At 35.4% G+C, this 26,969-nt stretch overlaps 1 protein-coding gene across 2 annotated transcripts in view; it reads right to left on the bottom strand.

Annotated features, from left to right (window-relative positions):
* Positions 1-26,969, bottom strand: part of LOC134669095 (uncharacterized) — a 127,578-nt gene that overhangs the window by 52,146 nt on the left and 48,463 nt on the right. For both annotated transcript variants that reach the window (XM_063526627.1, XM_063526628.1), the window contains exons 2-3: positions 3,816-3,862; positions 753-1,273 (exon numbers count right to left, since the gene is read on the bottom strand). In XM_063526627.1, coding sequence (XP_063382697.1) covers positions 753-1,273; positions 3,816-3,862 — 568 coding nt within the window. The remainder of the gene's footprint in view (positions 1-752; positions 1,274-3,815; positions 3,863-26,969) is intronic.

The following is a 26,969-nucleotide window of genomic DNA, read 5'->3' as shown; positions in this document are numbered from 1 at the left end:
CATTTATAACATTAGTAATATTAATGGTACATTGGTCTGAAACTGACGATAGAATCAAATTTAAAGGCCCGTCAACGAGATATGTACAGTCAGCAAAACTACTAGCTTAGCAATTCCGCATACAAATGCGCCGCTAGGCCAATTGTTTGGCTGTAATTTAACTGCACTTAAGACTAACGCCTATAAGCCTCGACTTACGGACTTTCACGCAAAAGAGACACTAGTCTAAAAGCTCCCAGTAAGTTCCTATACTTTGTGCGTGTCGATTTAATAACTCACTTCCAACAACCGGTTTCATTATACTCCTTCAACAAGTAAGAAGGGGCTAAGTAGGCTTAATACGTAGGTTTCTGAGGTTAATACGTAGACTTGCGAGTGGTTAGGTGCGCTGCAAAGACTTAGCGTTGCTAGGGTTTTTAAGCTGTCTAGAAAATTGTTTCAACTATGCTTGGTTTGTTGAGTCTAGATAGTTTCGTTTTAGTGAAACTTATTCTGAAGGGTGGATTAAAACTACCACAGTCCACAATTGCTAACTAAATTCGAGCTTGCTGTGTGACACTAAATATATTTTTGAATAAAATATAATAACGTACCTATATAATACGCAGTAGAAGCGATCTTAAATATGTATTTTTTCAATTTATTATTGTGTACCTATCTGTTTTTATTTACTTATTTATATTTATGGTTATAAGTAGGTGTGTAAAAAACATGCTACTTATCTGTAACAATTTATTTTAGCAAAGACTTACGTGGAAAGGATGCACCGCGTCACTCAAGTGTACATGATAATCACCATTTAGATCAATATCGTGAAACACTGAACCACTCCTTTCGAAATCCGGCTCTTTCTTTTCACAATCCAGCCAAAAAGACACTTTGTCGTGTTGTACGTAGAAAGAAACATTTGTCCATTTATTTTTCAAACTCATTTTTTCTCTAAAACTAACAGTCTTCATCGAGAAACTGTCACTTTTCAATATAAATTCGTTCAAGTTTCCAGGGTTCGCCTTCAGAGTTAACATAATTTTTTTAACATAACCAGTTTTATCGGTTATAGAGAATAGATTGGATGTTTTGTATTTTTCCAACTTGAACACTGCGTGTAGCATCAGTGGATAAAATAGTGTTTTATTTGCCAGAGAAAGCTTTGAGATGTCAACTGACACTGGTTTGTCTATTTTGTAGGGAGGTTTAGTGAGATCTTCCACATCTTCGCTGCCCTTTGCGTGATCCGCAAATATGACTTGCTGCAATACGTTGTATTCGTCATCTGAAAAAAAAAAACAATTTCAGGTTTCAATCTTATTTCTACTCAATAAAAGACTGTCTTCATTTCATACCTTCATATGCCAATTAACACTATATTATATTTTCGTTTGTATTGGTTCTAAAATAAAGATAAAAGGAAAGTATAGATAGTCGCGTGCCTGGGTATTTGGGTATTAACAGGACGTAGTAAGAATTATTTGTTTAGTTACAACTTTAGGACACACTAGTGGCTAAATAGTTTTAACCACTCTGACTTTTTCTTTTACTTTTTTCTAGGCACGTGAAAACTCTCTGTTTTTCTTGTCCCGCTGATTTATTTATCACGATAAGGAGCTGAACAGATAAGTACCCGACCAGTTAACGTATAAAGTTTCACAAGAGAAAATATCACAGTATTTGGAGTGCATAAACATCTCCATTAACACGAAATGCTTATCGTTACCTATTTGTCAAAGTGGAGGCAAACGAATTGCTGAGTTTTAATAGGCCCTTTCAACTTGGATGCTTCCTTTAAATGCTTGACTTAACTGAATATTTATGTTATTACTTTTTTAGCCTACTGAAATCGTCGACAATGTAACAACTTGATGTTGTCACGAACTTTAACCCAAATTAGGGTAAGTACATATTTATATTATATGATTAAGTACCTATTAAATAACACGGTTTGCGTCCATAAAATCAATTGAACCTAATGTTCCTTCAAATCTAGTATTTATGAGATGATACGTACGGTTTTTGTCATTGGACCAGCTTTATGCCTATATTCTGGTATCACTGAATTTTGTAAGAACTTATGCTAAACTTCAACTCAATCGAACATCGGTAGCTGGTCTTAATTTTGCTAGCAGAATTTTTGTTATTATTTCTTGTATTTGTCCCAAACGAACATTGCAACGTAAGGAAAAGCTTATAAACTGAGCAATTACTGTCGGTAACGGAAACGACCGTAGTTAACAATGCAAATGTTCTCAGCTTACTAAATAAGAGATGAAATACTTTCTTCCTTCTTTCTTAAAGACTTGAGTTTGTTTTTATAAATCAAATCTAGTTTTTTGATTAAAACTTGACCAAGATGTGGTAGACCTATATGAAAAAAGGCATCTAGTGCCCAGGGCTGGGATTAAACCAGCGTCTCTGCCGGGTATGCAGATGCTGGTTCCAGCCTTGGGCACTGAAGGACATGGATAGCTACTTTTTCTTAATCATAATAAAATGTATATACTAGGGTTTCTAATTAGAATAACAGAAATCAAAATATGTCAATGAATAATTTTATTTGATTCTTAGTTATTTCAGATAATTATTTATCATTTATCTGTAGCGCATTTATTTTTATTAGTCCATTACTATTGTAAAACTATTTTTTTATTTATAAATAGGATGTAATTTGAACGAAGCACCAAGACGCGCCCTTATTAGTAGCAGCTGTTTCAGTCTTATCTGATCGCCCCCTAATGGCAACGGTCACGGTACATTTTTATTGCAAATTAAGGAAAAAGAAATGCTGTTTATGTAAGTAAATAACCTTAAACAACTTCTTAAATGTAGAATTTCAGGTTGTAATGCTATCATGCCTATCATACAATTAAAAGGCATATATTATGTAGAGTCTGTGCGGATTAGATTTCTACTAGACTTCAACAAGTTACGATATGGATAATTTAAAGATATTTTCACCACACCAGCTCGGAAAGGCTTACTTTGCTCTTCAAAAACGGATAGCAAAGTTGCATTTTATTCACATGTGAGGCAAATTAATCAAATGCAAATTTTGAGTTGTTTGCTGGTAGAATTGACTTTTAAATGATGATTTTGGATGATAAATATTTAATAACGTTCATTTGGATTTGATTTTGTTTGATATTTTACATTTAATATTTGCTTCGGGTTGGTGTGGTGAAAATTTTTGTGTTTTACTTGGGGGCAAATTTTGTTTCACTCTCGTGCTTTGAAACCCTCGCAATGCTCAAGATTCCATATTTTGGAATCTTTCGCTTGCTCGGGTATCAATATTAGCACGAGCGGTTAAACAACAACTTTGCCCACTTCCTTGTAAAACAAATAACTATTGTAAGATAGATATTATATCAAATTTGACGTTTCCGCGATTCTGGAGGTCCTCTTGAACGATTTCGACAAGTTATGACTTAGATATCCAAGTCACCCCTAGTCGATATCTAATGTAGAACTAGTTGATCTCTAAATCGTCTCTAGATCTTGTGATTATCTCGAAATCAGAATAGGCCTGTGAGTCCCGTACATTTTACTACTCCTCTATTTTCGCACATACACTACACGACTACGTAAACTAAATGTGAATGGTCGCTAAATCTCATCGCTTAGTTACCTTTGTTGGCAATGATATAACATAAATACAGTCAGCAGCAGAAGTTGCTAAGCGGGTGAGGTGTTCAAAATGACCTTGAATAAGAGCATGTCTTATTCTCTTGACAATAAAGTCGCGTTAAGATCATTTTGAACACCTCGCCCGCTTAGCAACTTCTTCTGTTGACTGTACGTTAGAAATCTACACAACTTACATGTGATGGAAGCTGTGGCAATTAGTAGAGAACAAACACTTATCAATCTGAAACAAAAGAAAAACAGATTATAAACGATGTAGAACGAAACAAAAGACGAACAATATTATTATTATATTATACCTCTATAGAATTTTTAAACACTGGTTTTAAAGTGGTCTAAAGGGCAATTCTAGCTAATAATACACCTAAGTACCGTTTATCAGGATCAGCTGTCTGAAATCCAAGAATTGGTATAGCCGCTTGTTATGAGGAAAGCCATAGTCATCTTTCCTTACAACGTAGGAAAGTAACACCTAGCTCAACATTTTGTAAAGATGGTTTCTTTGTTATACACAAAATAAACTTAGATATAAATATAAATACGTTTGTCTACTTTACAACTCGTTCTGCTCGTTCATGTAAATATTCCTATTTGAGAAATTTTGGCACCCCTAAGCATTTAGCTACCAATAATTGCCCACTAAACAGCTACTTCTGTTATTGGATTTAGCTTTTAAATTGTTTTCTTACTCTCAATAAGCTTAATTTACATTAATGTAATTAATTTTGTAAAACTGCAGACATAAAAAGACGCATAAAACTATAGTCTTCCAGTTCCCGCGGCAAACGAACCAAATCAATATCTAGTATTGAATAGTCCATGTTCCTTCGCTCATATCTCCTTTCATCCAAGACTAATGTTTTTCCGATATCCTTTATATTTTAAAAGTGCATTGAGATTTCTATATAGCGGATGCGTTGTTTTATGAAGTTATTATTCACCGGGGAGGCTGCTGGTTGTTTATGCTATCTAGAATAAGTGGAAATTTTATAGGTAAGTAAGTAGTTTTTACACCAGCACTTGAGTCAATCAATTATAAAACTTTTCTCATTCATTTTTAAGCACAGAAAACAAACCGCAAAGAATAAGGAGGAAGTTCACAATTCGTCGGGCTCTTTTTGTTTGTTTTGGTTTATTTTAGGTGTATTTTCTCCGATTACTCAAATCCAGAGACATTTGAAACGAAAGGTTACAAATGGTCCCATGTATAATTTTACAGAAACAACTTGTACCTATATAACGTTTTTTATCGCAAATAAATGACTATGAATGAATGAATGAATGAATTGTCACGCCGAGACCAGAGGACCTTCCGCGAACCACGTTCGACGTGTTGCCTCTATGTCGAACTTGTAAATTCGTCCGTAAGTGTGACAGGGAGGCAACATGTCGAACGTGGCCCTCTGGAGGCCTATTCTCTATTTTCATTAGTAGCTCATGCTGGCTGATGCACGCGGAATGCATCTCGTTCGCACTTATAGTGCGTGTGTGAAGCTTTAACGACATGACGCAAGGTCGCATCAAAGCTAGAAGAAAATCTTATCAGAAAGGGACTCCTGATGATAGTAATCTGGAGGAATCGAGGGAACTTTTCGAATATTATGGATTTGCTATTGCCTTAGTTATTTCTGTATTTTTAGGAACTACATACTTAGCATTTGCTTTTGGGAATACCAATTGGTGAAGTGAATCTCTGTATGAACATTATAATGATGGCATTTTAGACAGCTTCAGTCGGTACTTTTTTTGTTAAAACTAAAATAATATACAAGCTCAAAGACTATTTATTTAATAACTAACCAGCGATTGGTCCTATTTTCAGAGACACCAGGGCCTATAACAAAACTTACTTGTTCAGTAACAGACGGTGGAAATAAAATGTAAGTATGATGAATCGCTGGGTGCATCCTACGCTAAAAAGTCGTACATTATTTTAATTTTATTATTCAGATGGGGTTTCAGCTTATCGCGGTAGCTTTAATATATATGCAAACCGGTAAGCAGAATCTCAGACATATTATGTTGTAGACTACGCAATATAACTTACTTGCTCGCTAGCAATAAATATTCCAAGGATCAAATTTTTCGAAAGTTATTTATATATATATGTAATCCGAATTTGCTATAAGGTTTATAGTTTCATTGATTGTCTATAAAAATTAAAATCGATTCAATGTTGCGATCTAACATCCTGTTAGACAAAAATCATAGTAGTTATGTTACAACGATACCACCTTTGGAATACTTGAAGTGATTGGGGAATAGATTGATCACGGTTATCTTTCATACAAATCACCGGCGATACCTACAATACTTAGGTACATGCCACATCTATGAACACATGTCTGACGTTTGACAGCCGGTCTGGCCTAGTGGGTAAGTGACCCTGCCTATGAAGCCGATGGTCCCGGGTTCGAATCCTGTTCAGGGCATTTATTTGCATGATGATACAGATATTTGTTCCTAAGTATTTAAGTGTTTATATATATGTATCGTTGTCTGAGTATACCCACAACAACACAAAAAATGTCCTATTATATTTATTTAATATTTAATGTCTCCACGGAAAATGCACGGCAGACCGGCAAAACACGTCTTACGTCGTCAGACAGCGATCATTATCAGAAGCTCCCCGAACAAGTGTCGTGTGACACTTTAATGGCATATAATGCACCCGTTTTAACTTTACAAGCAGCCGACTAAAAAGCAATTGGTTATGTAGATTAATTTCACCACGCATATTTATTTTGCACTTAATAACTGCGTTTTAAACTGTGATTGGCGTGAGTTTAATGATCGTGTTGGAATATCACTGGTCAAAAAGGCTGTAACATATTTCTGTCATTTGACAGGAAAGGGAACTTAGAACGATTGGCGCTTACATCGTGTAGCGCTTTATTTTGTATTGGAGAATACTTTATAATGACGTAAGCTCCAACTGGCATAACGTTTCTTTTTATATTAAATGACACATTTGACGTTTGTGTACTTACTGATGTATTTCTGCGAAGGGGAGGTTGTTAGTCACGCCCGTGAAACTGGTTTTCGATCATCGTTAGCCCTTATTAGTTGAATCCTTTAGTACCGTTTGGTAACTAAATATTGGTAACCAGCTTCGAAACGGGAAAGAAATACCAATTCGTAACTGGCTTCAAATTGGGACTTTTCCAGTACCGATTTGTAACTACGTTTGATAACCGGCTTCGAAACGGGAAAAATAAATCCCGGTTTGTAACTGGTTACAAAATGGGACTTTTGAATTACCGATTCATAGCCACGATTGGTAACCAGCTTCCAAACGGGAAAAAATATCCCGCGTTGTAACTGGTTACAAAATGGAACTTTTGAAGTGGTTCATTAAGTTGTATTAAGGGTGGAAAGTAGAGATGGAGCAGTAAAGGCAGCTTGCTGTCACTCAAAAATGGTCTTGGGAAGCCATCTCTAACTGTTTAAGTGGTGGCAATTGGCATTCACAGATTTTTGATAAAATGTACATTCAGCGAGAAATTATAATTAAAATTTAAAATAAACGTATGCAATAACAATAGGTCTAAAGTGGTTTCGTATGTACCTTTACCTTTTTAGCCTCGATTTGGTAGAATAAACTCCGATCAGTAACTCTGGTCCAATACGTAACCGGCTACAAACAGGTAATTTTGGATTCCCATTTTGTAGCCGGTTACAAAATTTAGTTACCAAATGGTACCACTCTGGCCTAATTCGTAACTGGCTACATACAGAGAATTTTAGATTCCCATTTTGTAGCTAGTTACCAAATTTAGTTACCAAGCGGTACCACGCTGGCCTAATACGTAACCGGCTACAAACTGGGAATGTTGATTCCCATTCTGTAGCTGGTTACGAAATTTTGGTTACCAAACGGTACTAAAGGAGTTGAATTATGCATTTTGTCAGCAAATGTAAATCGTTTTGTATACGAGATCATATTTAATAGCTAATGAAATATTGGTTTGTATAGTTATTTATTAAATTGTCTATACCGCCCATAGTTTATCAAATTGAAACAGACAAAATCGTATTTTGTTATACCATGACCGTGGCACACAAGTGTGTGGCCTGTCTGATGGTAAGTAGCCACCGCATTGAAACTCTTACAAGAATTTCTCCTCGGGAGCACTGGAAACCTATCAACTATTTATAAATGGCTGCAGTCTTCTGTAAGGTGGAGGTCCCAGGTGCTCCAGATTCGTGCGAGATGATATTTCTCTATAGCCTTAGGGTCTCCCCAAATATATCGACGCGCATTCGGCAAAAGCCGATAGGAAAAAGCTTTATTTCCACGCAATAAGAGCGAAGAAGCTGACGACGCGTCGGCCGGCGCCGGCCGATGCGAGCCGAGCCGAACGACGACTTTTTCGCTCTTATTGCGCGGACATAAAGCTTTTTCCTATCGGCTTTTGCCGAATGCGCGTCGATATATTTGGGGAGACCCTTACACTCTTATCAACTATAGAATAATGGATTCAAATCACTTTAGTATTGGAGCATTTTGAACAGGTCTAAGACCATCCAAATGTGCCTTTGTCGTCACATCATGAAGTTATCAACGATGGCAAAATTTTATCATTTGCCGGCAACACTGCAATTTCTCGCCAAAAATTCATTCTCGTATAGGCTAAGACAAGTGGCATTTTCCTTTTAGTGGTTGGAATACCGCCAATTCTTAAAACAAAGGTGTACCTACATAGTAAAGAAACAACATTGTGTTATGTATTTGGAGACTGCGTTCGTCAAATGAACAACCCATATGAATACACACCAAATACACACTCAACTCAACATGCCAAACAAATGAACGTAGCCAATTATCCCGTCTCACCCATTTGAAAACTTACCAAAACGGAACCGCGGTAACAATGATTTTTACGTTTTCCAAGTGGCGGAAGCTGCCAGATCATTCGTAACTGGGTCAGTTTTATTCGACCTAGAATAGTTGCCGCTGTCAGCGTTTCGGAGCACTGAGATGTTGTTCCTGGGTCAATTTTCAAATAGGCATTTTTTGCTGTCCCACGGCTAAAACTCGAAGTCCATAGGACTAAAAGATTGGGTATGTATATATTTTCATTCAGTGTATTATAAGCTTTAAAAATCATGCACAACGGTACCAAAAATATTATTTGGTCCTGACAAAATCGCATTTGAAGTTCCAAAAATGGCGATATTTGCCGTTTTTCGCGTGTCCCAGTGGCGGCACCGCGCAATAAAAAAAATCATAACTTTGGATGTAGGCAACGTATTATAAACAACTTTGTATTTCTATAAAGAGCATTTTCTAGAGAATTGATTTAATCATATTGATAAATTAATGCGTTATTTAATAAAACAAGGGAAGCCTTTTTATCGCTGTCCCGCGCGGCACCTGTTTTGTTATGACTTAAATATACCCCCTATAATCTTCTTTGTCTATTGAATAATGGTTAGATTAAATTTACAACGCAATAGTGCGGATAGTCGGGCATCGATTGACATCAAATGTAAACCCGGAAACAGTTTAATTTATTTAAAAACAGATAAAAATCTCTTTCGATATATTTTGGTACGACTACAACGACATTTGTATGGACTCTGAATACGTTGGTACATAGTTGGAATAAAAATGTTTCTTTTATAATAATAGTTGCAAATATAGTGTTAAAATATATAGTAAAATAAATAAGTGAATCTGTTGTATTGTGTAGGAAATATCGCTATAAAATATTATTTGCGACATGTCGCGACATTTGTATGGCGACATTTATACGGCTATTTTGACCGTATAAATGTCGATTGTGGCATACAAATGTCGACATAGTGCCATACAGATGTCGAGAAGGTGTTATACATATGTCGTCAGGGTCTTATAAATGCAACAAAAATAATAAATAGTGGCATATACATATTAATACTGCCATATAATGTAGAAAAAATGCCGTATAAATGTCAAAAGCGCCTTACAAATGGCTAAATAGTGTCATACAAATGTCGATCTTAAACGTCCATATCTAGCTAACTATAAAAGTACAGAGGTGCCTCCTACAGTATATTTTTTGTTGTTAAGAACCCTTCCTAAAACGATGATTATAAATCAGATTATTCAAAAATAAAAAATTGCCATACAAATGTCGAAAAAACACCCTCTTCAAAAATTTACCCTCCTATTCCTTTCTAAAAAAAGTCTCAGCTAAACCAGTAAAATAGAGATCTCTGATTATGCACGTTTTTTCGTTGTTATGGGTGACAATTTAATCCTATTTTTATGAGGATAAAATATTTATATGGGACTGACTGCACGAAAATAATAATTTAGATTACGAAAATAATACAATAATAATTTAGACCACGAAAATAATACAATAATAATTTAGACCACTAAATATTACGATTAGTAGTAGATAGTAGGTAACTATTAACATTTTGTTTTTAATTTATAATAGGTAAGGAATCGGATGACAAAATAATTTACAATCATAAGTGCATGCAAGCATATACTATGAATCCCGATTAATATAAATAATTAAATATATATTAATAATGGAAATATAATGGAAATATCAAACATATTATTATGTCAGTAAATGTTAAATAAAATTATTTAAATTACAATTTTATAAAAACAAATTATTACAATAAATATTTTGCAATGAAATTATAAATTACCTGTCCCAATACATAGTTAGGTACAGACAATATTTCCTTATTATATTAGAACGCACACAAACGAAACTAGATGATGTTTTTAATACGTGGTGACAGGTATAGTTAATAATCTGAGCAATGAGTCTGGTAGTCACAAAAATAACTACAGTGTCGTGTCGCCCGGCGACTTTGTGGGCGCGGATGAATGAAAATCAAAAACACCAAGTTTTCCTTTTTTAAGAATTTTCTTTACGTGCTTTGATCAGCTTTTTTTATACATTTACTTTTATGTTACAATGTGTTGTTAGTTTACCATGAATAAATGATTCCTATTTTATTTAAACTTAGGCCTAATAGAGAGCATGATTTAACCCATTATAACCGCACTCTGATTTTGCCTCAAAGGAAACAGCGGCGATGTGGTCGTTGCAACTTGCAGCTCGTAGTATAAAGCAACAGAGTTTAAAATGTGAGGCCAAAACGACCTTAATATCGTGATCAAAGAGAATTAAATCGCTACGTCGTGATGACTTGTGATGTAATTGCCAATCACTATGCCAATTTAATTGCCGATGTGATATAAGGCCGAAAATACACACATATAATTATGTGTTTTTTGACAACACGATGGTAGCAAACAAGCGCACAACGTCAATAGGAGGTCGCAGTTTTAGACTTTTCAAAATCAATTCAAAGGTTGAATAATTTTACGGTTTAGGCTCACTTGTTTTAGTCACTCGCGCGACATGTTCCAACAACAACAACAACAAACAAGTGAGTCTAAACCGTAAAATTATTCAATGTTAGTATGTCTCACAACAGTTTAAATTCGACAATTTAAAGGTACCGTCAACGTATCCGTATAGGTACCTTGTTTATTCATATACGGATTATTATTATTCATACGAGGATTAATGATTGAGGATTAATAGTTGCAGCCAGAAACTGTGAAGGTATTATTGGAAACTCTGACATTCTTAATGATCGCCTGGAAACCGACACTAAATATGGCCGGCATACAGAGAAAGCTATTGTTATTACCGGCGCGATTCGGGAAATAAATTAGAGATGCACTAGATATGAAATAGTAAAATTATGTGACGTTCCACGGCAAAAGGTACCTTATAACAGCTAGCGATTACGCTTTTATTGACGCCGCTCCAATATTCAGCCGGGGCAATGGTAACTTTTGCCGTGGAATGTCACATATCTTTACTATTTCATATCTAGTGCATCTCTAATTCATTTCCCGAATCGTGCCGTATGGCTACAATGTGAAGGAGTGAGAGGATTCAGTTTCCATTTTGAGTGATACTGAATATAACTCGTCACTGGTTTCTAACAACTTTTGGCAATCGGAGCGCTAACTTTTTCACACAGTCAACGTCAAAAAGTTTTGCCGATGGAATATATTCACCATTTGTTCAAAAATATCTAGCGGGTAATTAAACGGGGGTTTCGTAGCTGAATGGAAGGCTTCGAGAAGGAAAATCTTAGCGCAGTGGCACTGTATGCCAACGAAGTGGGAAAATAAAAACAAGAAAAAAAATGTTGGGTACCTACCCTACACGTAAAGTGGGGGTGATTTTATTATTTGTGGTTATTATTCTCGAAACTTATCTAACAGACCAAATATTATAAAAACAATTATGTAATACTTTTGAATACAATCAGTCATTGATATTACCTCGTTCTGAATTCGCTGCACTAATTCAAAGCAAGGAAACTATCACAAATTCATAGGGGCCAATTCAAACGTACATCGTGCAGTGATTATCAGGGGAGCTACCGCGAAACCCTAAATTCGCAAATTGCGGAGATTTTTCTCTTTTACTCCAATGAAGGCTTAATTAGAGTGACAGAGAAAGATGCACGCAATTTGCGAACTTCGATTTTCGCGGTTATAGCCCAGTTATCATTCGCGCGTGCGTCTTCCTCGTGCTAATACATGTACTATCTGACACGATCTTATTTGTAGCGCAATAAGAGCGTGTCACATATTTTTGCGGTTTTCGTTGTCTAACATATTATTGACTGTACGGTCAAGTCGGAGTGAAATTAACGCGCAAATGATAACTAGCATGTCAAGTGTACGTTTGAATTAGCCTAGTCACATTCACGTAAGGTGAGGTGGGGTAAAACTATCACCGGAGTAAGACTATCACTTGTATGGAATCCTCGTACTGTTTGTCTTGCCCCTAGTAAAATAAAGTATGTTACCCCATACTTTTACTTTATGTAATATTACTTGGTTTGTATCACAAAGTATTACAAAGTTGAAAAGTAAAATTATAAAATTGCTTTACACACAATGCATGTTCTTGACCTGATAGCGTCCGTCGTTTTATAAACAAGTAAACTACTTTTAAAAGAGGAAACAGGTTAAATTTGAATAAATGTAATACTGTCAGAAAGTCCGCAATGCTAAATGTAGGGTACCTACATTTTTGTACTGTCGGCAAATACCAATTACATTCTAAGCTAGCATGTTTGTTGCATAAACATCATAAAGTAGCTTCTTTGTGTGCATTTTACAGCGTGTGACCATATTTGACCCGACCTTACGATTATATGACTGTTTAGCATATAAATGCTAAACATAACCGCCCGCAGTGTAATTTACTTTCGATTTCGATACAGAAGCGTCACGAATGCCATACGATGCGTACGATGTTACGTTGCAAATAGTAAGACGTCGGTATTTGGTTGACGCCTTACACTGCTTACGTGACTAGGTACGATATAACTTTCTGTAGGAATGCCAGTCTTTTTATACAATGTGAGATTTTATGGGTATATCATCAAAGTAAACTAAAGGTCCTACCTACGCACTGAAAGACAAATATTACGGTTTTTTTAAACTCTTGTAATCAATATATTTGAAACCAAACAAGCGGCGCAAATATGCTGTCCTCGGCGAGGGCTACATATTTGCACCATTCGGAGTCGAAACTTCACGAGTCCGTGGGGGCCCAGTGCGAAGTCTTTATAAATATAAAGAAATTTCCGAGCGCCCTAAAGATGCGTCTGGTGACCAGAGGGCTGGCAGCTACTTTGGCCAGAGACTAAGTCTGGCCATCCAACGAGGTAACGCTGCCAGCCTACTGGACACCATAACACATGGTGACACATGACAGCGACCTAGGGAGCATTTTTTATTTATAAGTCTATTTATATGACTATTTTAAGTTTTATATTCCATGCAGTTTAGTTTGTATTTTTTGTCCCGATAAAGTCTTATCATATATTCGCTAGTCTCGACTTCAACTAGTAATTAGTTAATGAAATAAAGATTAAGATACGTACGTACTGCATACGGTGTTAAATACAGGAAAATAATACAGCTGTGATTAAACTATCAAACAAGATGAATGAGCTACAGCATTGTGATGTAAAAGGAAGTTAAATAAGTTTGTAGTGAATATAAAACTTAATTCATAATAATTGTAGAACTTAGTAGAAGCAATTATTGCATATGGACCTTGATGCATATGGACTATTGCATATGGACCTCATTTTGACGAGACATTTATTGCTGCTGTCTATAATCCAGTTGATAAAGTGATGCTGAGTTCAGTTTATTATCTAGATTGTTGCATTGTATTTGATTTACAAAGTATTTTACTATCGACGTAATTAATACGGCACATTCAGTTTAGTTATTTTAAGGCGCCTATTCAACGACACGTGACGAGTAAATATTAAAAGATACATATTTTGAGTCTTGACACTGAAGACAGAACAATAAAATTTATAGTAAATTCAAAACGTTATAAAAATAAATGTAAATCTTAAAGAATTTCCTAATAGGAAAATTCCTAAAAAATATACAAAGTTAGTTAAGGCACTGGTCCCACCGCGAGCTAGTAAGCTATGAGCTATCGGCTATAAACACGAACAAAAGATAAGCAATCCCGTGTATATAAAAGAGACACGGCGATATTTATAGTTACTCGCCCAGCGGTGCTTATCTTTTGTTCGTGTTTATAGCCGATAGCTCATAGCTTACTAGCTCGCGGTGGGACCAGTGCCTAAGGAAGCAGGGGAATTCCGCCATATTTACAAGAAACGATATATTATTATTTTAACATGATTAATGTGTATTTGGCTTCGTGTCAATCTAAATTACTCTCGATAAAATTTAAATAAGAAACATACCTACTTAAGGACTGTATCGTTTGTTATGAATACAACTTTACTTAGCCGTTTTTTCTGGTATTATATTTTTATTAAAAAATTACACATATAGTTTAATTAGTGCTTTAATAATAAGTAACATTTCGTCCTGGGAGATCACGTAAAGCATATGGTTTGGACAATATTTACCCAATCCTCCCGAATAACTACAACGATTTTGGACAAATACTACAAGAAAATTTACGGTTTGCGAACAAGACGAGATATTACACAAAAAAAATCGTACTATGTAAACAGCAATTACATATGATTCGTAAAGCGAAACATCTGGGCATAGTCTAATCATTTCTTTTAGTTGGAAAAAAAGTTTTGGATCTGTGCTTGGTGGCCTTTTAGAGAATATGGCATGTTACTTACGACAACCCCGACTTTGGTATACAATATAACCATCATGGAGCGTTTCTATCGACCTGTTCTAGCCATGGTTCAACGCCATGAATGTCCGTTAGGCTTTGGATTTCGGTAGATTCTTTAAGCTGTTTCCCTCATTTCGCTGGCGTCAGAAATTGACGGGAATCCAAAATGTTGCATAAAAAGTCGTTTTCATGTAAAGATAAAAATTCACCACATTTATTCTGTGGATGTTCAATTGAGCAATCATGAAAAGGACACTTAGATGGCATATTTTGGCAGCATATTAACCTTTTGTTTCTTTAAATCGGACCAAGGAATCGGTGAAATAGTCTCAAATTAAGCTCGATAGGCTTGTCCGAATTACATTTGCTAGACGGTATTAAAATCATCATAAAGTCCCTAAAATAAAATAAATGTAAAACCTTCTTATATCAGATATGGCTTAAAAATACCCCCAGATTATACCTTAAGAACATAGTAATACAAAATAATACACACGTCAACAGTTAGACCAGGTTTTATCTGTATTTAAAATAAACGATACAGTCCTTAATCAACACCGAGGTCGATATAGTACTCGTGTATACTGTTATTTTAATAATGAATGGTATAATTAAGGATAACTCACGTTAGACCGGGCCGTGTCCGGTTTCCATAACGATGCTGCGAAAGCTCCGGCCCGGACACGGTACGGTCTAACGTAAGTCATCCTTTACTCTTAAATCTTGACGATATAACCAATACAATAATAAATAAGTCTATCATTGGTTAAGAGTAATTATACCGATTTTAAAATACAAACCAGTTGCGTATTGATTTATTACTCATTATCAAAGCAAACCACTTTGAGAGCTTTGAGCCAGCCGCAATAACATTTACTTTATAACTTCAATCTATTTAGATCGGAAATCCGCTCTTCAAATGATTTTCACAAGGACAATCGCTTTATATAACTTTCAAGGGTCAACTGAAGTTATAAATCGTTAATATGAATTTAATTTGAACAAAATAAACACACAACTGACAAATATATATTAAGTTAGAAGCAACATTCTATTCCTTCGTTCGTAGACAATCGTAATATTCATAGCCAAATTTGTCCATGGATTAAAGTTGTATGCCTAAAAGCATATGTTGTTAAGAAATAGTTAGATACATATGAAAATCTGACCTTTACAGCATTTTGACTATAATATAATATATAAAGCGGGCTAAAAATTTAATTAAAAAATTCTAACTTTAAGTACAATATCGGCATTTTAAAGGTAGGATAGGTAGGATGGTTTTTACACGCAACCACCCACGAAATAACTAACAAATAAAACATAGGTACCTACCATAAGAAAATATTTCTTAACTAGCGGCATATAGTTCTCTCCCTTGCGGAAACAAAGGAGCCTGCAACAATTACAACTTTTAGTAGCCGCATAAGTAGATGGCCACTATCTTCTGGTAGTTTTGGGGTCTAATACCACGCCCAATAATATATAAAAATATAAACCAGCTCCGAACTATAGTTTCGCGTAAGGCATATCAAGCAAACTTCATCCTTATGAAGCGATATACGAGGTACCAGATAGTTTCACTTCTGCTTCCATTTCAGCAATTAAACTACAAATTGCCCAAAATTATAGGAACAGTTCTGTTAACCAGCTTGCCAGCTTTTAATCATAACGTTATTTGAGTTTCGTGTGGGTGACACTATTTATATTTATGCGCAACTTCGCAAGATATTAGCACTAAATTCAACTGTGTAGCAACTCCTGATATTTCTAGAGATGTGGCTAAATGTAGCACTTTCGCTGAGAAAAATGTCAGCTTAATACAAATTACAAACGAAAAAAATAGGTTCTTGTTAAATGTCTTAGTTAATTAGGAACTAAAAGTGATTGATTATTTATCTTTAACTTATACTTAATTCAAATAAATTATACTATGATGACTAAAATATATATTCAATCAATTCCTTGCCTTTGCCTAGATTCAGGACTCAAGAATCTTGATGCATTTACTAACTGCTAAAACTAAAACCACCAAAATCATACAAATAGATAAGCCCATTTTTTCACAAGTAACATCTGAAATCCCATTCACAGTACATACAGTTAAACATTAGACGCGTCTAGTCCTTAAACCTACTTCATTAGTTATGAAAGGACTACCAACCACTAGAATTTCTAACCACGATTTAAAATGCGCAAAGAATATCTATCGATACCCTACCGCCGGCTTCCCTATTTGCAATCACTGTTTGCAAGATCGTCGTTACCCTAGTTTCCTTGCATCTGGTCTCTTATTTAGAATAAAGATTTTACTATCTGGAATCTAAATACAAGAGCTATAAATTACCCTTTCCGTTTGCAATTTGTTGGTCCGGGACTTATACAAAATGCTGCAAAACACAAACACGAATTCGCTTTCAACAAAAATAGCTAAATGGAACTTTATTTAGTGGCTTTGCTTTATCTATTAATTCAACAGTTATGCAATGCTAACGTTTATACCACAGGCAATAATGAAATTTTATATGTTCTATTGGAATTAACTAAAATTTCGTTGCATGTACAATATAATATAGACACGTGGTTGTAATTCAACATTTATTTTAATCACCGACGAATATGACTCCACCGGATATAATTAGGCATAAGTACTTGAATGCAATTGGAATTCTCAGTACTCGATGTTACACATTGGTCTGGTAGATACTTTAGTTTCGTTACAAGACTTATACAGCACTTTCTGGTTTATCAACAATGGTAATTTATTAAACTTAGCCAGCAGGCGAGATTATTTTCAACAACCTGGACTGAAATATAGATCAACTAGTGAACCGCAAATCCACATTTAATTTGCAAATCATGTAAAAATACGCAACTATAGTCAACTAAATCCCGTCATTCATATTTACCTGGAACACATTCGCTCGTCAAACCCTATCCGAATATGTAATTTAATTTACATGAAAGCAATTTCATGTTCGAGCAAAACATCAACACGAGAATACTCATTTGCATCTCGCACTAACATTTCTGGTTGTGTTTTGTTATTATCTTACCTGGTACTAAAAGTTAGTGTTCATTATGTGAGTTCGATGTTATTTTAAACAAAACTAAAACATTACTGTTTAATGTTTTGAGTGTTTGTGTTCCTGCTATTATATAGGTACCATTATAATCAATTAATTATCCTAGTATTGGTAATCGCCACTACAGATCATATTTTGAATTAGACGTAGCTAACGGTACCATATGGCGGTTGGCGCTTACGTTATTTTTAACGCTGCTCCAATATTATTGCAGCGCTATGGGACGTAAGCGTCAGCCGCCATAAGGTACCTTTTTCCGTGGAACGTCACATAAGGCCTGATTCGAAACAAATTTGACAAATTCAGAGTGATTTTTCTTGGATATTTTCTAGCTTACTTTATATATACACTACGACATTATAATTATCAGAATCACAAAATTATTATACCAAAAAAATTTTTTTTTATCAATTCTAAGATGATCAAAAAAATCAAATAAACGCCGCCGTCTTTTTAATTAGGCGCCAAATTGCTGTCAAAAACTTGATAAGTATGGAAGAAACTTGCACATAACTAATTTCCAACATAACCTGTTACCTAATATTATACCAATACTGAAAGGTAATTTCATTGCAATATCCATGAAACAATGAGGATCTAGACATATCTTCAAATATCTGGCGTATCAGGAATTTCGTCGATGTGGTGTCAGTTACCGGGCATTGGTTACTTTTCGACAGAGAAATCGACACCAACATCACTAAAAGAAACGGTTCGCAGCTTTAGTTTAATAATGCGGATTTCCAATATTACTTTGATAATATTTGGAGATGATCCACGATGTTTATGAGGCAATCAGCATGCTTAAGCCAGTACCCTCGAAATCGGACCAAAAAACTTGATTCAACAAAGTCCCACAGTATTGACCTATTGAACGGTATGGAGTGGAGTGTCCAAGGAATTAGTTCGTTAAAACAACAAAAACTATATGCAATATAATATTTCAAAATAAACATTGTTCTTGATAGGACTCAAACTAAGAAACTGTCAAAAAACACTGTCGGATGTATGATGGAGGGCATACAACAAAACTAACGACAGGAGCGGGAAGAAATGGAAAATGATGAATTTACTTATAAATAACAATTTTTAAACAAATTTTCAATAAATTATGGAAAAACAAATATTGATTCAGCTAGCTTCAGTACCATTAATAGGGTTTTCAATTTGGCAGATTGAATTCGAATCAGGCCTTATATTCACTATTTCATATATAGTGAAACTCTAATTCATTTCCCGAATCGTGGCGCCAGCCGCCATAAGGTACCTTTTTCAGTGGAACATCACTTATCTTTACCAAAGACATATATAACTTCGTATAAGATGGATAAAGTCTAAGTCTTCATATTTAACAATTTTAACACATGTCAATCAGTGAATGAACATGGATCAAAATAATAAAATCATTTATCCATATACATATATACATTTTTTCATATTTTTTTACGTTTTCATTTTGAGCTTTAGTCGTGTTCGATAGATGGCAGTAAATTTACTGTGACTACAAAAGTTACAATGACAGGACCCCTCTATACTATCTATTCTTTTTGTCTTTACTATTTTATATCTAGTACGTCTCTAATTCATTTCCCGAATCGAGCCGTAAGTCTCGTAGTTCTTCCAGTTCTATCTTACTGAAAACTGCATAATTTCTGTCAAGCTAAAACTTTTCATCAGATCTCAATATTCTGAAACTAAACAAGTTTCCGAAATATCGTATGCGTATCTAGTAGTGTTGGTCTTTCATATCTGTGCCATGAATATTTGTTGTTGTTGTTGTTGATAAATTTGAATAGTAATCTTCTCCTACGACTGCTTTTACGACAGTCATTGATTAACCTAGATACGAGACTAATTTGATATCTAGCTAAATTTAACGGAGAGCAAGAATCGACTACGACTACGAGTATTCGCGTTACAATGCGCGTCTCATCCGTTTGCGTTTTTCGGAAATTTCAGTCTTCGTGCTTAGGCAATTAAGTTCCTTTACCAAAAGCATCATTAGATGAGATAAGAGTTTTTAAAAGTTTCACGTGGGTTTATGATAAGACAGTTATTGAAGATGGCGACTAATCCGGCATTCCTAACACGTGTAATTGAAGGGAGCGTTAGTAATTAGGGAACGCACTGATTTTCACTTCTGTCACTATTCATATGCAAATTAAGATGTGGGATGTTATTGTAGAGGATTGAGGGTAGGTAACTGGATATATAAATTTGCGATTCCCTGAGAGCAAGGAAGGGTTATGAATTAACAATTGGGTTTAACAAATCTTTAGCACTTTGGTACTTTAAATATAGTCAGTCTTGGAGATAATAAAGATATTTTGTCAGCTTACTTTGACATTTATCGAAAATTCATCGAAAGTCTGCTATTTACCTTTTCAATGCTGTGTCTAACACAAATCTGTCACTAGTCAGATGCCACGTCATATGCATGCACGTAGGTCTGTATTGCTAACGCTATCTAATGTACACTAAGGGTACCTAGTGATAGTGATTAAAAAAGGATTCCTGGTGCAAAGGCTGCCCATCGCAATTCAACGCGGTAACGCAGCGAGTGTGATGGGCACCTTTGCGCCGGGGGTAGCGTGGGGAGGCCTCTTTCAGTAGTTCTTATTCCTGTTTTATTTTAGATATATTTAGGGTTGTTAGTTTTAATTTAGTATTATACATAGATGTATTTAGTTCATAAGTTATTTATTTGTCTTTTTACTGTCTTTTTCAATAAAAATAATTTGTTCATTATAAAAAAATATTTACTCAAGTTGATCCAGTAAAAATAAACTGCTGATATATTACACACTACTCTACATTAAGAACACAAATACTTATAAGGGCTCTTGACATTCAAAGGCCATGTTTGGATTATTATTCCTGAATAATATTGAATCGGTAACAAAATAGGTACCTACTAACAAAACTCACATGTACCTATGTACGTGTTCAAATCGTACAGTGAGGCTGTATATACAGTATGTGTCTGACCATGGGGCTTTAATTCCAGGGCCTGATTTTACTCGCTAAACTGAGCTACTTTTACTATGGGACCAACCCTAAAATCGGAGAAAAATTTTTGGCTTTTCCATAGAAAACGTCGACATCTGATCATCCAAAATGTTTAAAAAAGTAAAAAAAAAATTCGGGATTTCGGGGTTGGTTCCATAATAAAAGTAGCTCAGTTTAGCGAGTAGAATCGAGCCCTGGATTTAAAGCCCGATGGTCAGTAACACCCTGTATAATAAAGTTATGTTAGAAATTACATTAATAATGATAATATACCAGCTATACTATGTATAAGCTTATAAGCGGATTGCTAATAAAACGAAAAGGAGACGAAAATGTATTTTCTCGATAAAAAATATTTCGCTTGTTATTTCTTAAAATATTATTTTCTCACTGAAAGAAAAACAACATCTAAGACCGCACCAATTTAGAAGCAAATAAAGCTTTTGAAGAATGTAATAAACTTTTAGTTGTTTCCTATTGCTCTTTGTAAGCGGCTTATTGACTCAAGAATCCCATTATTATTAATAGTTAAAAACATATTATTGATATTTTAATGTAGAGGTTAGAATGAAAAAAAATTATAACACACACAGAAAATATTATAACTTTAAGTAGATTATGATAAAATACAGTAGATAAACTAAATTTTATTAAATTCCTTGCCAATTGGCTTCTATTAGTTTAGACCCACGTGGCTCCAGTAGGCACTGTGAACTCTGGATCCTATAAGCACACGATTTAGGTACGAGAATAAGCAGCTAAGATATCTTCTGGGTATTGTACTTATATTTTAATACGAATACTGATAAAAATATACCTAAAACGATTTCTTCATTAGATATCTTATTGAGTTAATAGCAAAACTCTTTCTCCACAATTGGGTAGGTAAAGTTTTTTGAAGATAGGCAAATTATATTTTTTCCCGATAGTATTCATTATAGCGATCACGGAAATGCAGCTCTTTTATTTTTATATCATTTTATTGATTAAATATAATTTTTTAAATTATCGATATGACGTTTGTGAGGTGAAATGGCAGATTCCAGTAATTAATTCCTTGGCGCGTAGTAAATGGGACGAGATAGAAAAAAAATCGATGTCAACTGTCAGTGTCATTCTTGGAAAATAACTTGCAAATAATTGGAAAATAATGGTCGGACGAAACATTTGTGTTTTCTTGTAATTGGATGTCGGTGTGATTTCTAGAATAAGTATTTTTAACGTCCCTAGCACGATCAACACGGATATTTTGATAATGTAATGATAACGATTGCTTTCGACTACTTGGCACTGCTTCTTGGAGAACATTTTCATTAACGCCTCCACCACGACTCTTGGACTGCTACACGAGTCATTTTGGATCTCAGTATCAACACAATAGATGGAGACGATCCCGGAAACGTTCGAATGGAAATAGAATATTACAGAGATGAACTCAAAGTGCGTCGTACCGTCTTGTAGGAAGTACAGATACGTTACTTTCCAAATTCAGCGTATTTGAGCACACCAAAGTCTTTAACAGCGATTCGGTGCCAAGCTTTGAAGATATATTGGCCAAAATGGTAACTTATACGTTTGTGAGGACTATATAAACGTGATTGTTGTATTATACATACATAATGATTAAGATTGTAATAGTCTTATAACTAGGTCGTTATTGGCTATTATATATGGGCTCGGCAAGGTGTTCACAATATCTGAACACGCACGCCCTGATAATAGAGGCGTGTTCAGATATTTATGAGCACCCTAGCTGCACCAATATATCTGATGGCGACTGTACTTTAGAAAACTTATAATATAAATCCAAAATAATATAATATAAATCCAGTAAATTTCGTTTCGTTTTATTTTAAAATCCACAAATTATTATCCTTAAGCATTAACATTACAACAGTATATAGAATCACGCTGTGTGGCGTGCCCTTGAAGAGAGTTGAGAGGTTGAAATATGGTCAATATGGATAAGTACGTCTGTAGGGTAAATGTGCTTCACGTTGGGGCCTGTTTACATATTGATTAGTGTTGATTGCGGGTTTAATACATTTGCCACTATACACAAGTAGCAAGTGTATCAACTCGCAAAAATACTACATTTTTGCTTCCATTGAGGTATACATAGTAAGCACTATTCTCAAATTATGTGAGGAAATAAAACAAATTCAATTTAGTAAAGCGTATTTAATAGAGGTAAAGTGACGCGAATACAATTAAAAAACAACGCATATTCTTAGTTTATATTAAATGTAGATGGCTTTTTAGTTTTCACTTGGTCACAGAAATACGCTAAAAACCACTTTCAGAGTAGGTGTTTCTTGCGTTTTGGCTGTCCTTCTTGTGTCCTTCCACAGCATGAGCATGTCGTAAGTCCTGTTGTATTTGTCCCAGGACTTAGCAGGAAGCTAGTTATTCATTATTAAGTTTGCTTCTGCTTTCAAATGAGGCGGTGCATGCCGTCTATTCTAGGTCGTTTTCGTCACTTGAACTCATTTTGTTTATTACGAGTATTAAAATAACAAGCGGTAACTTATTGAGTATTGCACAAAGAATAAACTTTGCCGCCTTTTATTTGCATATTTTTTTAAATTATATTACCATAGATACAGAGCATACGGTACGCGCATGCGTCAATCCGCGCGCACCGCGCAGCGCCCTTTCGCGGTGCTAAAGCGGTATCCAGACGGGACTGATCAAATCGGTCGATTTGATCAGAAATGAAATTGGCGTCAATCTCCAATTTTAGATTTATGGTGATATTAGACCCATTTAAATTGAAAAAATGCCCCATAACGAAAATACTAGCCTCACAAATTGGTGTTCTTGTGTCCGCACCTCATTTTATTGGTCATTATCGGCGGTTGAATTCGGCGAGCCAAATTGGCGTTTGCGTCCGTACGTCCCGATTCGATCGGGCAATTTAATCAGATTGGCGAAAAATTGACTAATCTGGATACGCCTTAAGCAACATCGAGTTGACGATAATTTGACATATAATAATAATAGATTTTTAGCATAAGTTGCATTTCATAAAACTTAACCCAAATCATTTCTACATTTTCAAGTCAAAGATAAAGACATGTTGGTTTTAAAATTTTAATAAGTATAGACCATAACATTGTCATGATCTTGTAACATTGTTAAAATAAGAGAGTCTCCCATTTTCATTTTATTGCATTTTTTATAAAATGTCTTTAGATTCTCGGGATATCTTGGTCCTAATTCGATTGCTCTTTTTATGGAAATAATTATATCCTTCAGATTCACAGGATGCTCGAGGCTTAGCCGAATAACACTGCAAGGAAGTATGTCATGGCTCAATGGTTCTAATTAGCCATCAGTATAATACCGCCAATGAATGTTTACATCCACCTGAAAATAAGAACAACATTCATAAAATGAGGATAACCACACAAAACTAACAGATGGTAGAAAATGGTTAGAAAAAATTAGACCGATTTATTGTTTACGAACTTAACAGCTCATGGCAATTTAATAATAAAAATCAAAACACAAGTGAAGAAAGTTTTATGTACCTATGTATTTCACGGATACGTACTCCTGTACGGCCATTGCTCCTCTAATTCAACGGCATTGTGCTTATCACTGTTATGATAATAATTTCAAATTTGTAGAATCTGCTCGCAATCTCGTATGAACTCGCTTATTTTTCTTGCAAAACTCTGTCCAAGGGTCAGCGTAGGGGCCGTCGTGTAGGGGTGGGGAAGAAAACGTTGTCCAATAATTTATGCAGTGCCAAGTTATCGAAAGTAGATACAATCTTTGTCCAAATACGCGATTCGATGTCGTGAGGAATCAGAAGTCCGTGGATCGTGCTGAGGTCGTCGAAAATAAAATCAAAATAAGCAATTCGCAAGGCAACAGAAAATGAGGCTTATCCGTTATTTTTCGGGAATGACAGCTCAGTGACACTGACAGTAGACATGGTTTTTTTTCCATCTCGTACCATTTACGACGCGCAATGGAATTATTGGGATCTGCCATTCCACCTCACAAACGTCATATCGATCATTTAAAAAAATATATTTAATCAATAAAATGAAATAAAAATAAAAGAGCTGCATTTCCGTGATTGCTATAATGAATACTATCGGAAAAAAATATAATTTGCCTATCTTCAAAAAACTTTACCTACCCAATTGCGTGATCAAATACTTACTCATAAGAATATGACACGCTAATACTTAAACAATTTAAAAATCTTGGCTTGGCTTGTTAGTAGTTAGGTAATTTATATATTTAATTAATAAGAACATAAAATTAATGAACCTCAAAATGTACGTACTCTATGCGATTTATTAGTCTACCGTCAGAAAATAATGCTGGAAAAGATCAAAGAGTAATTGGAGCTTGGGACGGATGCTGGTGTGGGATGCTACCTGCGTAGACACACTGGTACCGTCCCACCTCCAACAGACTACTGTAAAAGAGGACGGGGCGGCGGAAAGCGCCGAAATTATAAAACGTTACAAATATAAGAGCCTCGGTAGAGAGTACCATTTTGTACCATTTGGAGTTGAAACTCTAGGTCCATGGGGTCCCGGCGCGCATAAGTTGTTCGCAGAAATCGCGAAGCGTCTGGTTGACGTAACTGGTGACCGAAGAGCTGGCGGCTACCTCGCACAACGTATCAGCATTGCGATACAGCGGGGAAATGCCGCCAGCATCCTTGGTACAATGCCTCAGGGGCCTATTTTAGATTTAAGCCAGTTAATAATTTCGTTTAAGAGTAATTTACCTTGGTGATGTAATTAATTATCTAGGTACCTATCAATAAATAAAGGAGGGTCTAGTTTTACTCATCGAAATAAAAATTTGAATGATACATTTTAACTACCCATTTACATCACTTTGCATAAAATGTTTACAATGTTTACATACAGATTTTATAGGAAAAATGCCAGTTGTGGTGACTAGAGTTACCGAGACAGGGGATAAAAGTACAAGAATAATCCGGAGCTCGCGAGTTAAAGACCTAGCTCGTACCAATGAGTTTTTTGGAACCTTATGAGCGTGAAAACATCGTCAGGAAATCAGACTAATACCAATAAGGCCTCTTCCCCTCTGGGTTTCAAGGTCATCATGGCAGTCGCTTACGTACAAACTAGTACTTAATTCTTGAGATTAATCCCCAAGAGGGCCACAGGTCATAAGCCGTGGCAAAAAGCCGGGACAACGTTATGAGGATGATGATGACTCTACGAAAAACCTTATAAAATCAGGCGCGCGATTGCCGCCAGCTCCATGTCGCTAAAATATTCGCAGAATTGATATCACGACGTGTAACTCAAAGGGACATTATCACAGGGCTCTAGTCGAACGCGATAATTACTTGCGATAAGCGCGTCGTTATGCTAATGTCCTGTGGGGCGCCCACACGGGTTAAATAACCGGGGATTATCTCTTCTACTTCAGAGTGCATGCGCCCAACGTTAGTCATACATATATCTAATCTCTTTCCATTTGAACCGATTTGATGCAACTTTAATATTTTTTATTCATCAAGTGCGCTGGTCATGAGCTTTTGTGTAAAGACTCGATTCTACAATTCTCTTGCCTCACAAATCATCTCACCGATATATGTAGAAGAAGTACTTGTAACAAACACTAACTTTTCAGATGACATCTACTGCAGATGTACCCTAAAAATCCCATAAACTACTAAAACCGGACAGCGGTTTGAAAACTCTAAGCCGTCGCATGATTGAACTTCTAGCTAGCGGACGGAGTGTTGATGCAGTTCATGCAGTAATAGGCCAATTGTTATGATATCAAGTATTGAGCAAGGGATAGGGATAGGATGCATACATCAAGTGTAAGAATTCAAGGATACCTTACACACTATTTACGGAAATTAACAAGGTTTTTTACGATACTTATTCCATGTTTATATGTTGATAGTAACATGTTTCACGATTCAATACTCTACTCCACTTCCATACTGTACTCAAATGCTTTATCAATATTTTCATGATTGCTCTGGTTTTTCGGTAATAGAATTCATATCAATACTAACGATATTACAACC

This window comes from Cydia fagiglandana, chromosome 11 (genome assembly GCF_963556715.1).
Source record: "Cydia fagiglandana chromosome 11, ilCydFagi1.1, whole genome shotgun sequence".
Classification (NCBI taxonomy): Eukaryota; Metazoa; Arthropoda; class Insecta; order Lepidoptera; family Tortricidae; genus Cydia; species Cydia fagiglandana.
This window is presented reverse-complemented; position numbering and strand designations above follow the sequence as displayed.